We start from the raw sequence: 13277 nt of genomic DNA, 5'->3' as shown, positions 1-13277 counted from the left end.
TGTGTATCAAGAAATAATCACCAATATGAAGATGTGAATCTAGCAATTATATAAAAATTAAAAACGTTATAATTGGTATTATTATATAATCATTCTGTGTTCTTCCTATTTGTTATATGTGCTTATCTATGAGTTTAGAGTGATTTATCTATGATCAAGATTAAGTTTTAGATGAAATTAAGTGAAGATTCAAATTGATTGATATTAAAGATTAATGAATGGGTAATAGTTAAGGGTGACACATCACTTAAATTAAAAAATAATTTATTCTCTCTTATTATGCAAATGAAGTGTAGTAGTTACATAAATATCATTATTTTTAAGAGTGATTGAGATATTTTTAAAAATTAAATATGACCTAATAAGATCAAGGATAGGTAATAAGACAACAAAGAATAAGCTTGATAATTGAGAGAAAATAATTCACACACTAACTAAAGTCTTTGAATAACTATAAGCTTTGTTTGTTACTTTTCACGTATCTATAAGCACTACAGAGATCCATGTAAAGAGAGGGTTCAGACTTAAGTATCATCATTAAGGGTTAGTAGCACATGAATACCCAATATCTACTTGGGTTAGTAGATAAAAAGCTACATTAAGTTTACCCAAGTCATAAAACCCTACAGTAAAAAGATCATATAAAGTATTATAATTCTCCAAGATGTTAATATTGAAAAAGAAAAGCCAATGACTAAAGGGATAATTACTAGCCCATAGATCAGTTCAAACCTTGATACTAAACTCGCAACTATTGATCTTATAAAGCCCACCCATAACATTCAAGTAATAAGGTTTTCTAGTAAAGGATATTCTCGAGGGATTGTAAGACTCTCAAGCTTTTAATTCATCATACTTAGCATGTTAGATTTGGACCTAAAGTTTATCCTTTCGATTTAAGAGAAGAAAAATGTGCTTACCGTTTATAGTCCACTTGACTAGTGCTAGATCGTAAATGCCAAGATCGCTATTACATTTGGAGCTCGTGATCCTATCCCAATCGATAATCTACATTTGTTATAGTTAGGGCAATTATTGTAGAAAAAATATTCTCATGAGTTTTTTCATGACCTAAAGAGTCTTATCAGAAGTTTAGGAATAAAAAAGAGTATGAGTAGAGATGAACGTCACAATGGAGCTAATTAGGATAGCCTTGCTTGCTTGGAAGAGATAGCCCTTCAACCACCCCTTCATCGTACTAAGGGCTTTATCCACCATCTTGTTTTGGTAGCATTCAGTTAGTCTACCTCGAGTAATAAATGTTTCTAAGTAGTACATGGGCCAAGTCCCTTTCTTAATGCAAAGGGAGGAGCAAATTTGATACTTAATAATAGAAGTAATTATTAAGAAAGAAGATATTAAACTTATCAATGCCAGCCTTAAGATTAAGATTGGACAGTGAAGTAAAAAGATCAAGTGCAACAAGAGTGATTAAATAATATTTTTATTTTACCTAAAAGGAGATCAGTATATCATCTACAAACATAAGGCGGATATCTTATCTCTAATGTTGAAAGGAGTGAGCTTATTAAAAGTTACAAGATCCAAAAGAATAAATAAGAAGAGCTGTTAAACAATGATGTAAAGATTCAATGATAAGATAAGTATAAAAAAAATATGAAGTGATAACATTAATTAAACAAGCAAATAAAATAGACAAGGGACAAGCAAAAATCCTCTCAACAAAATTCATAAGAAAATTCATAAGGTTTAGCACCAGTGATTGCATCCCATGAGAGGTTGTTAAAAACTTTCTCTATGTCTTTAAGATGACGAGAGGAGAGAAACTTTTAGAATAAGACATAGAATGGACTAATTTATTGATGATAAGAATATTATCGTACATACAATGTCCTTAAATGAAATCAAACTACTCTTACTAGATAAGCTGATTAAGGTAGGGGCACATCCTATTGGTTACTACCTTAAAGAGGAGTTTATATGAGGCGATGAGATTGAAGTCATTGATTTTTTCAGGACTATCCTTCTTTGGTATAAAGGTAAAAAATGTATTGTCCCAATCGAAAGGTAGGGATTTGGTATCAAAAAAATGGTTAAAGACAATAAGGATATTATTGCTAAGGGAATCATAATAGATTTGAAAGAATTTAACGTTGAAGCCATATAGGTTTAGGCTTTTATCCATGCCTATTTAAAAAAGGATAGTTTTAATTTCAAGCAAACGAAAGACACACACAGTATAGAGCTAACAATGGCTAAATGCTAGGGAAGAGGGGGTGGAATTCTATGACCCCTGAAGAGTAGGATCAATGTTCGACCAAAGAATAATATACTAGGAAGAGAAACTAGAGAGGATCTCACCATCCTTATGGGTAGGGTCTCTATTGTCTAGCTTAATGAAGTTGATACAGTTCTTTCGATTTCTAAATGTTGCCACCTTATATAAGAAAGCAATATTATGACCTTCCTTAATGAACCAATTGATTTTAATTTTAGTGGCTCATTTGGTGTGAAGCTATTTATTCAAGTTTGAAAGCTTGTTGCGAAGGCATATGAAATTGGTGTGTTCCTTAAGAGTTAAGAAGGCATTAGAGTCCCTAGTCTCCAAGATAACTATTTTTTTATCCGTGTCATTAACAGTTTTTTTCAAATCATGACCATAGCCCTGATGTCAATGTGCGAGTAAGTGGCTAGTATAAGAAAATTTAGAATAAAGGTCAATCAAAGGGTCTCTAGAACTCATAGAGTCCTTATAAGTGGAGTTGATGATATTGCCCACATCTTTGTAGTTGGTCCAAAAAGATTAAAACTTAAATATATCTTAGTTTGTGCCTATTCGATTTAGAGGAGACGACGAGAAGGAAGGAGTAGTCAGAAGCAGTACGAGCAAGGTGATAAGCAATAATTTTGTCATGAAAAGAAAACTAAAATGCATTGCCAATGGCTCTATCAAGCCGAGTATAAACCATAGAGGAGCCAAATCTATTATTGCTCCAAATATAATTGTTGCTAAAGAAATCTAAATCAACAAGATTTGTAGATAAAATCATAAAAATCCATAACTAACTTAGAAAGATAAAATAGTCCACCTCCTAATTTATCCTCGACAGAAAGAATTATATTGAAATCACCATAGACGATCCATTACTAATCAAGCTGACACCTAAGAATAGATTCCATAAAAAATGACAAGCAGAAGGGCAAGTGCTAACGTAAATTATAGTAAAGAGCGAGGAGGGTTATCTAAGGCATTGATAATAAAATTAATACGTTAAGTAAATTTACTCACTGTAGCAACCTTTATCGAATTGGTCCTCCAAACTATCATAATGTCACTTGAGTACCCAATAGCCATAAAAAAATTTCCAGCCTAGCCATATTCACACTACTGAAGGAAGCATATATTGTGATTTACATTGAAGTGAGTTTCAAGTAGAGAGATGATGTCAAGGTTGTGTCTTAAGGAGGCCAAATGCTTGTGACCTATTCTCTTCGATACTCCACTACAATTTCAAGAAAGAATAATCATTAATCAAGAGTAGGAAGTGAAGCCTTTGTTGCATCTATAGCATCACCATTAGTGTGCGAAATATTTTTCTTTTTATTCTTCAAAGAAGAAAGAGCAAAAATTAAAGCCAGAGTAGATCTGAGCATCCTCCTCTATGCCTTTGGCTTTCCTTCTCCATGTCCCAAATCCACTTTGGGTCAACTTCATTTGCTAGAAGATTGTCCCCTAAGCTTAGTCTTTACTAAATGCCTCCATCATCTTATAGATGAGGGAGTCAAGGACTAAGGCAGATTATACAAATGAGAAGAGGGTTAGGGCTTTCTCAAATGAAGGATTGGCAATAGCATACTAATAGTTCTCGAAAAGGGATTGTGAGATGGAAGAAGGTTTCCCCTCCTTTGGTTATGATAAGGTGATAAAAGGGATAGGGGAGATCGAAATTAAGGGATGCACGACCTTTTCCTTTTCCTTGTTTATAGTTGTCCCATGAGATTAGTCCATTAAGGGTTATGCTCTAGTTTGCACTAAAACGGTCTTCTAGGCAGATGGGACGTTTGGAGAGTAGCAACAGCCAGAGATAGCATAGAGATGAAGTAAGCACTAATTTTATAACTTACAAGGTGGAAAGATGAACAAGCAATAATGACAAAGACTCCGAGACAATCAACAAAGAGGTATCTCGAGTCAATCACTCTAATATATCAATTGCCCTTACAATAGTATCCAAAATTATTGCCAACCTATCCCAAGCCCCAGGAAAGAGGAAATAGTCCACAACAACAGGACTCAAACTAGGATCAGAATCAATTATTGATGTCAAGCTATAGTTTAGGAGACTTGGTACTAGTCTAGGTTGTTTGGTCTGTAGCGGATTCTGACTTGAAAGAGCATATGGTCATCCCTTGGGCTTGTGCTCAACTCAAACCCAAGAGCTAAAGGCATGCCTTACCTCGCTCCCTTCCAAGGAGTTCATAACTTTCTCTTCATCTCCAACAAGTACAGAGGCACTAGAGGCTAAGGCAACATGGGGATAAAAGTTCAACTAATGCTAGATGCCCCTGCAATGATAACATATATTGGGAATGTTCTCATACAAAATTGTTTGAAAAAATAAAGATAAGCCCTCCTAAATCAAGAAACCTTGCAACAAAGATTTAGAGAAATTAATTTTAATATATACTCGAGTGAATCTACGTTTAGATTTTGAGAGTATAGTTTTATTGATTTTGATGATTCTTCCTATTATAGAGGTAATTTCGATGAGGACTTTAGAGTTGAGTACCTACAATGATAGATTAGGAAGTTGGATCCACATAGAAGCAACTTCCACCTTTTCTATCAAGAGCTAAAAGTTATCCTTTTAGGGGAGGAGAGTTAATGCTTGGTCACCAATAAATCATGGACTATTAGAAAGAATATTAATCATTTTCTCCTCTAAACTAAACCAAAGGCAAAAGAACCCTGAATCCATATCCATAATCTGTTGTAGGAATGCGTCGTAGATATAGTGCTTCCTTTAATCTCTAACCATAGTCACTTTTGAACGATCAAGCTCCATCACCAACTTTGAGCTCTCTTGAATGTGGAAAATGGTTTCCACACATTGACCCCTATTCTTGCTTTGGGAATCCTGAAAGAGATTAGCCTAGGTCATCGAAAGAAGAGTTGTCAATGGGGTTAAAGACAATAAAGAGAGACCTAGTGAAGATTATGTCTGAGTCAACCCTAGGGGTGAAGCAACTAAGTCCGAGGGGACAAGGGGAGGAGAAATCATGAAACTCTTAGGTCAAGGGGGCGGATGCTCGTAGCCTTTCATGATGTTAGGCTCTGTTGTGTTCCTTCCTCACTTTGATAAACCCATCAAAGCCATAGTAAAAGTGAGTCTTGGTAAGAGAATTGTCATGCTTATGGATCCAAATCCAAAATGGTTTATCCATCATCAAGATAAAGTTTTGGATGAAATTCGATTAAAATTCAAACTCATTAATGTTAAATATTAACGAAGGAGTTGTGGTTAGGATTCACATGCCACACGAATAAAAAAAAAATTATTTTCTTCTATTATGTAAATAGGTGTTGAAGTTGAATAGATATTGACGATGAGAGTGATACTATAGAGAATAGAGAATAAGTTTTATAATTTTATAGAGAATAGAGAATAGATATTAATGATGAGAGTAATACTATGAGAGTGATATCACGTTAGGATCAAGGGTACCTAACGAGACGATAGAGAATAAGTTTTATAGTAAAAAAAAAATCATATATTAAATCCTTAAATAACTAGTACTATTATAAATATAGTAAGAAGGTTCGGAAACAATCCTATTTGAAGGAGTGCATAATAATTTACTAATTCAATATTTTTATTTCAAAAAATAAATGAAGATAGATAACTTGTTGAGATTATTGGATATAAAAAGTGTTGATATAAAAAAAATTTTACTTTGTAGAAAAGTGTGGACGAAGTGAAACGGAAAATATCTTTATATTTAGGTAAATCTTGATCTCTTAAAATAAAGAGTAAAAAAAATATCTCAAATAAATATTCAACTATCATATATTACGGTGTAAGAAGTTAAAACCTATATGATTTTTAATAAAAGAAAATTGATAAAATAACCCCTGAGAAAATCAAAAACTATTATAAGGGAAACAGAAACTAAATCCTCTAATTATAGGAAATCAAACACTGAAACCCCGATATTGATCAAGAAGATATGGTGACATGATTTTAAAACTGTTTAATGTTTTATTTTAATTCTATGACATTATTTGAAATCCTCAAACTTCAAACATCGTACCTATTTGACCTTTAGAGACATGCATTAAAAACTAGCTTATCATATTTGTTGGAGATAATGATACCAATGTAAATATGACTGTCAGATGAGCATCACATCCAATTTACAGAACAAAGTTTCTGTACACAACAGTGGCAGGCCAAATCTTAATTTATTTACAATCAACAAGGCAAAATATTAGGAAAGTGTGACAGTAACATACAAAACAAGACAGGACTCCCAGATTGAAAGAATATTTACAGCAAATGGTAGTCTCTGCATCTGAAGGTTTGATCCTTCCATAGAGGCCAAATATACTATGAGTGTATAATACATTACATCAGAAAACTAGGCATCAGTTCAGCAACTCAGCCTTATCTTCCAACATCTCCCAATCATCATCTGAGCAATCCTGGTGGTGATCAGCAGCATCACCTTCCAGGGGAAGATTCATAGTAGCCTCTTTGTCGATCATGATTGAACTCATGCTTGTCGGAGAATGGAGATCACTCTTAGGCAAGACAGTCTTCTCAGACAAAGAGTTTGAAGAGGAGACCAGGGTGCCAGTTACTGACAATATCGGTCTGTTGTCTGGCATACATCCATAAACTCTATTTTTCAGAGATAACGCACTCTCACAGGCAACAGCTATTTCTTCTCTGTGATCAGAACAACACTATATTAATTCAATTTCTTCTACTAGTACCGATTAAAACATGCTAAACTGAAGTGTTGCAGTTTATGAATTGGAGAAAAAGAACATGATCTATCTACTCAAACATAATTATATGTTTCTGAATGGTTATGTTAAAAATGAAATGACAGTAGGAATGATATTATCAGTAAACTATTACATCTGTTCACAGCCATGAGGGGAGCGAAAAGAACATATAATTATTTATATTAAAGACAAAAGTTGTAATCAAGTTCGTATAGTCACTAGCATCAAAAGATCAAACCATGCAGACAAAATGAACTTCAAGCCTTTTTAGCACAAAATAATTTGGGAGACAACACTTACTGTAAAATATCGAGCATGCGACCTCGATCCATTAGAAACTCTCTCAACTGTAGCACAAGAATGAGAAGTTTATCATACTTCTGAATGAATTAATTCATTAACAAATCTCAGGTCTTAGATGGCAGAACTTTTAAAGCACTTTCTTTTAAAGAGTGCTCCTATTATAAATTTACTGGAAATTTCTGTTTAGATGTCTCACAAGGCAACTTCTGAGTCATAGCAAGTGGTTAAGCTTGGGAACTTGTAAAAATTCCTAAACATCAACTTAAAACGTACACATGTATAATTCCTATGTTACCTTGGTGTTCTCCTCTGCTTCATTCTGGAGACAATATGCTTCTTGTAATATGCTATTCATGATGTCTTCCTGCTCACGAAAAAACTTGTGGGCCAAGTCTTCCCTTTTAAGCTTCTCCTGCTCAGCCGCTGCTTGTTCTTCCTTTGCATGAGCTAGTCGTGCACCCAGTGTTTGACAAATCTGTTATAAGTTTTAAAGCTATAGTTAGAAACACCAGATGCAAATCACAAAAAAGTAGAGTATTCTGCATTTCTCTTGGCCACATATCTAGCTTCCACATCAGTTTTATTGAAATGTTAATTCTGAAAAATTCAATAGCATCCAAATGTAAAAAAGGAAAAGCTAAAAACAGTTTCCAAATGATGAAAGCAGAAAACTTGGAAGTTTCCATGACGGAAGGTAATAAAGTAGCAATATAGGCACAAAGATACTGTAACAGACAGTACTTTGTAACCTAGGAAGAAAAAAGAGAAATAAGCAATCATTTTGTTATTGTTGAAGAGATTCTTTGAAGGGATTAACAAGCTATCATCATTTCAACCATTGGTAGATTTTGCACACATCGATGAAAAGTCTAATAAATCAATTTTCCAAATCGAGCGTGTTTCACAAAGATGGTATCTGAGGTGTTCTTAATCAATATAGGCTTTTGTGGATCACAATCTCAGAGAGTTAACTTAGGCCAACTGGTTCAGCTTATGGACTGATTTGATTTATCTCTCATCAACATGGGGTTGGAGTTTACTGATGCTCAGATACAAATCAAATAACCTTCTGGTTGTCATTTCACCACCATTAGATTTTGGATTTTGGTGCCAGACCACTTCTTGATGCCAGAAAGGAGATCAAAGTAAAGGTCAATTAGAATTCAGATTTTCTATTCTTTGTGCTTGTAGTCTTCTGTTTCAGCAGCATACCAGCCTTGCTGGTTGAAGCAGCTCGAGGTTCACGCAATCTGAAGACAGGAACAGGTAGAGTCTATATTTTAGGTTCGATTTCGGTTCTAAGAATCTAGCTACATCTTTCATTTTCCTAGTTATTTTTGTCAGGTTTCTTAGTCTACTTGGAAACAGTAATGACATGTTAATGACACTGAAAAGCTCAGTTGAATTACAAAATATATACAGCGCTAGATTAGTGTTGAATATTTTGCATCACACTAGTAGAAAAAAACTTACATTCATGATGGAATGAGCCAACAGGCATTACATACCTTTGCCTCAAAAAGAATAGCAGAAGATAAAAATCGACAAACTAATATGTAGTTTTGGTCCTTGCGAAGCAACAATACACTGTTATGGTAAAGAACAGCATATGCCAGTTACATAGAGACCAACAATGTTTTCCTCACCTCCTCTAAAATAGAAAGTGATTTTTGTCTTTCATCTGAGATATTGATAAGCCGAGATTGAAGTTCCATAGCTTCAGGTGCCATTGTAGATTTTTCAGAATAAATTTCTTCAGCTTTCTGCCAACATCAAACAATGTGAGTATTGCTTACCATATAACTGAAATAAAGCAAGGCTAGCGTGGAACACAACCTTCTCATTTGTGATTTTTGCATGGTTTATCTTCTGCCTGAGGTCCTCCGCTTCTTGGAATATATCTTCACCAGCCACAGAGGCTTCTCTTTTAGCTTGTTCAGCTCTCTCCTCGTGAAGCTCTACCTCTTTCAGCATGTTAATTGTTGATTCCAGTGCAGATACCAATGTTCTCTGGTTGACGTACAAATCACAAGTAATTCTAGGCAACAATGAAATGCATGTTTATAAGAAAAGCAGCAGAAGCTTTTGGTCTGCAGTTAACTCTTGTTTTACAATTTTTACTTGATAAAGGATTTGACATATAGTTCATCATTTAGAACTCAAAAAGCACAAATATAAATCCACATACAGATCAAGAGGTACATAAGCATTGGAAGAAAGGTGAACTACATTACTAAAGAGTTCAATAAGAAAGCTCAAGCCAGGTTCAATAGATGTACCAGTAATTAGCTTGCTTGTCAACTGTTTAGCAACATACAAGTGACTTGGTTATTTACCCCATTCCCCCATTAATACAACAACTTGAGTAACTTAATTTCCTTTGCTTTAATTTAACTTGGCATGCAGAGGTAGCTTTAGAATTTATATAGCTAATTTATCAAATGACATATACCACTGATCTTTCCATATGCAAAAATGCTGCAAAGTGATTTCTATTTCAGCATTGTCTAAGAGTTAGAGTTGTATCCTCAATTAATTTATCTATTATATAATTTGAACTGAGATTTTTTTAGCATTTTACTAGGCTAAAAGAATGTCAACAACTAAGCCGAGATGTAGTAGTTAAGGAGAGTTAGCATGACTTTACAAGTTTCACATTTCAACACTAGCACATATTGTAGTATAACTTAAAGAACGAAACAAGTAGGACTTGCAGAACTGCAAAGTAACATACACAAACAAACCTCAACAACATAAAGGTTACCTTCTTGTTTTGAGCATCAAGAAGAATACTGTCGAGGAAGTCAATGTTAGGTATCTCTCCTTGTGTAGCTACAATTGCAGTTTGGAGCGTATCACTGATAGACACATTATCTTTTTCAAGTGGCAACAGAACAGAAGCCGTCTCAGCTAGGCACTCGAGCTGTTGTACTTCATAATCACTTTGGAAATCTTCAATATTGATAAGTTCTCCAGATTTTTTAGAGTGTTGAGCTTGAGAAATTTCATGGACAGATGAGGTTTCCTCAGCATTGGTAAAAGCAGCTGAGACAGTACTGTTAGCTTCAAAGTTGCATTTATCTTGGATTTTGGCAACATCCTTGAATGCTCCTAGTAACTGTTCTTCATACTCACTAATGCAACTGCTCATAGCCTTCTCTATCTGTGTTCCACATTCCATCAGATCTAGATTGTTTTGAACAGTTCGGAATGACAATGTAGGACAACCGTCTGAAGAGGCTGCTAGAGTGCCATTAAGTTTTGTCTTGCACAATTCTTGGACATCAGCATCCAGAACATCACACTTAGCTGCAACGGTCTGTGGTACACTAACTACTTCCTCCAGTTTGGTTTCCGAGGTTTCATTCTTTCCAAGGACATTAGAACAATTTCCAACAAGCATCACAACTGAGGATTGTGGCTCTGAATGAGCATTACTTTTATTATCAGCAGAAAGATTTATATCTGATTCAGCTTTCGGTTCGGAAGGTAGAAGAGTCTCTTTTTGCTCAACAATTACATTGTGACATGGTAATAGATTTGCCCCATTCGTGTCTTCCCGTGAATAATCACCTACTGCTTCCCACGTACATGGTACCAAATATTAGCCAAACTAGTATAACCATTTTCAAAAATAGTAATTTCACAAGTTAGCAAGAAGAAGAATAGTTAGAAAAGATGAGACCATATGAAATATGTTGCACATTTCCTCTTAGTGTGTATAATGGAAAATATGATAAAATCAAGAAATCCCATAACAGATATAAGTATCTCAAAGAATTAAATTGCTCTAATTGAACTTGGTCACATGAAAAAACACCTACCATTAAGTGATTGTTCTGCATCAAGAGAGATATAGGGATTTGATGTTTCCGCTGGTTCAGTTATGATTGGTAAAACATCAGATAGAATGAACTCTACTGCAGTATCAACATCATCAGAATATTCAATAGCGACAGCCCTAAGTATTCGGAGATCAATCTGCAGTGAAGTAAAAGAGACACCAATTATAATGTCATCGAAAACAAAAGAACAACCCCAATATACAAATTCAACTTCCCCTGATTTTATAATTTACAAAGTCAAGATCCCAGGCAATCTTTAAATATCCAGACCAAAATTAATCAAACTAGCATTAGAACTTATAAGGAATGAAGAATTCTTCAAATAAATAATGTGGTGGATGTGGATGTGTCCTACAGATATGTTAACATCACAGTATATAACAATGTAAATTTCTGAAATGCGTAAAGTTGTAATATTCTGCATAAAGAAGCAGGAAAGCAATTTTAGAATCATCATCATTCGATATTCAGGGTATTACAGTCTCCCCTACTTAACCTTCCAAAGGCTAAAACCAGGGACATCCACAATCATGAAGTCTAGTAGTTCTATGCAAGTCAATGAAACTCATAATTAGGCAACACATAAGGGCCTGATTGATGACATTGTGTAATGCAACATGCACTGGAAAATCACACCAAAAGGTACAAACTGATTTTACAAGTGTAAAATTTTGAACAAAGATCGGTGATTATTTCAACCTTGGAACTGTACACTGTCTCCACATTGCTCTATTCTGATCGTTTAAGAAATTATGACTGCTCGAATGATAGTCTTGTTATGATCTATAATAAATTTCAATTAATGGTTTCATTAAAATGATTATTACAGTAATACTGTCAGCAACACATTTTTTGAAATTTGACACTACTGCACTACAATTTTAAGGATTATTTCTTTTCTGCATAGAATGAATCTATAGTTTCCTAGTGTTTGTTGCTCCCTCTTTCTGGCACATACTAGTTTGATATTTATTCAAGCATATGAACTGAGGCTAATTATAATTGGAGTTGTAAATTGATGTTTTATCATACTCATGCTCTTGTTGTTTTCTTCTTCTGTACTAAATAAATTTTCCATTAGTTCCTAGAAAATTGGATGACAGAAGAGAAACCATTGATGTTGTTACCAATAATAACACAATAACATAGCATGCCGACCTATTTGAGGATCATATACAATTCACACAATAAATATAATACAATTTCTATAGTTCCACAAACTATTGTCCCGCATCTATGGGCATCATTCTTGTATTTGAGTAATTATAGTACTGGTCATGATTCTGACAAACACGACATCTGAACAACAATCATTCAGTTGGGGCTTACTATGCATTCCAATGAATCTCTGGTCAAGGCGTGATCTGATATTACTGTCTGAGGTTTGTTAACAAGATTTGAGATGGGGAGACCGTAATATCCCCGATCCAATTAACCTTGCATTGGTGGAGGGCTGTAGTTTTGATTAATACATGAGTTCTTGAGCACTCCTTTTGGGAATTATCCCATGATGTCCAACAGTAGAAACATGAGAAAGAACATGACACTAACTAGATCTAAAGCAATTCCAACAGTCAGACCTCTGTTTGGTTGGTGTCCATAAAAATGTCTTTTTTATTGATTATACTAACATGGCCTCATACCTGCGGGAAGACCTCCTGCAGAGCACGAAGCACCGACTTCAGAGTCATGATTCGATAGCTAATACGCCCTCTAAAATAGACAAGTTGAGAACCAAATCAGTCGAGGCGAAATAGAAATCGATAAATCGAATTCCGATCATAACAAAAGGCACATAATTGAAACACGATTGAATTCTCACCGGAAAAGATCCAAGAAAGGAAAGGAAGAGAAAGGAGAACACGAGAAGGATGAGCAAGGGTAAGGGAAAAAAACCTATAGCGATACGGATCGATTGGAGACGGGCTGCTGACGGAAGAGAGAGAACTCGGGGATGCCTTGGAGATCAAGCAAGCAAGTGAATTCAACGGACTTCGTGCCCTCTCTTCTCCTATTAATAAGATAGGATAGGAAGCGTAGAATTCGTGGCGATACGTATGGATTCGAGTAGGAATCGAGGAGGTATACAAGAGATTCCGTCGTAGTGTGCGTTGCACGTGTGTCCGAAGAGACGCAAATTTATGTGGAAATTGGAT

At 34.9% G+C, this 13277-nt stretch overlaps 1 protein-coding gene across 1 annotated transcript; it reads right to left on the bottom strand.

Annotated features, from left to right (window-relative positions):
• Positions 1 to 6405: 6405 nt before the first annotated feature.
• LOC135617681 (uncharacterized) lies at positions 6406 to 13175 on the bottom strand. Its single transcript, XM_065118146.1, has 9 exons — positions 13018 to 13175; positions 12765 to 12834; positions 11101 to 11257; positions 10041 to 10852; positions 9113 to 9286; positions 8923 to 9039; positions 7572 to 7751; positions 7274 to 7320; positions 6406 to 6911 (listed from the first exon to the last, which is right to left on the bottom strand). Exons 2-9 carry the CDS (start codon positions 12810 to 12812, stop codon positions 6608 to 6610), a joined length of 1839 nt encoding a protein of 612 aa, XP_064974218.1. The 5' UTR covers positions 12813 to 12834; positions 13018 to 13175; the 3' UTR covers positions 6406 to 6607.
• Positions 13176 to 13277: the final 102 nt, after the last annotated feature.

Source organism: Musa acuminata, chromosome BXJ2-7 (assembly GCF_036884655.1).
Source record: "Musa acuminata AAA Group cultivar baxijiao chromosome BXJ2-7, Cavendish_Baxijiao_AAA, whole genome shotgun sequence".
NCBI lineage: Eukaryota > Viridiplantae > Streptophyta > Magnoliopsida > Zingiberales > Musaceae > Musa > Musa acuminata.
The sequence above is the reverse complement of the archived record's forward strand: the minus strand, read 5'-3'. Positions and strand labels throughout refer to the sequence as shown.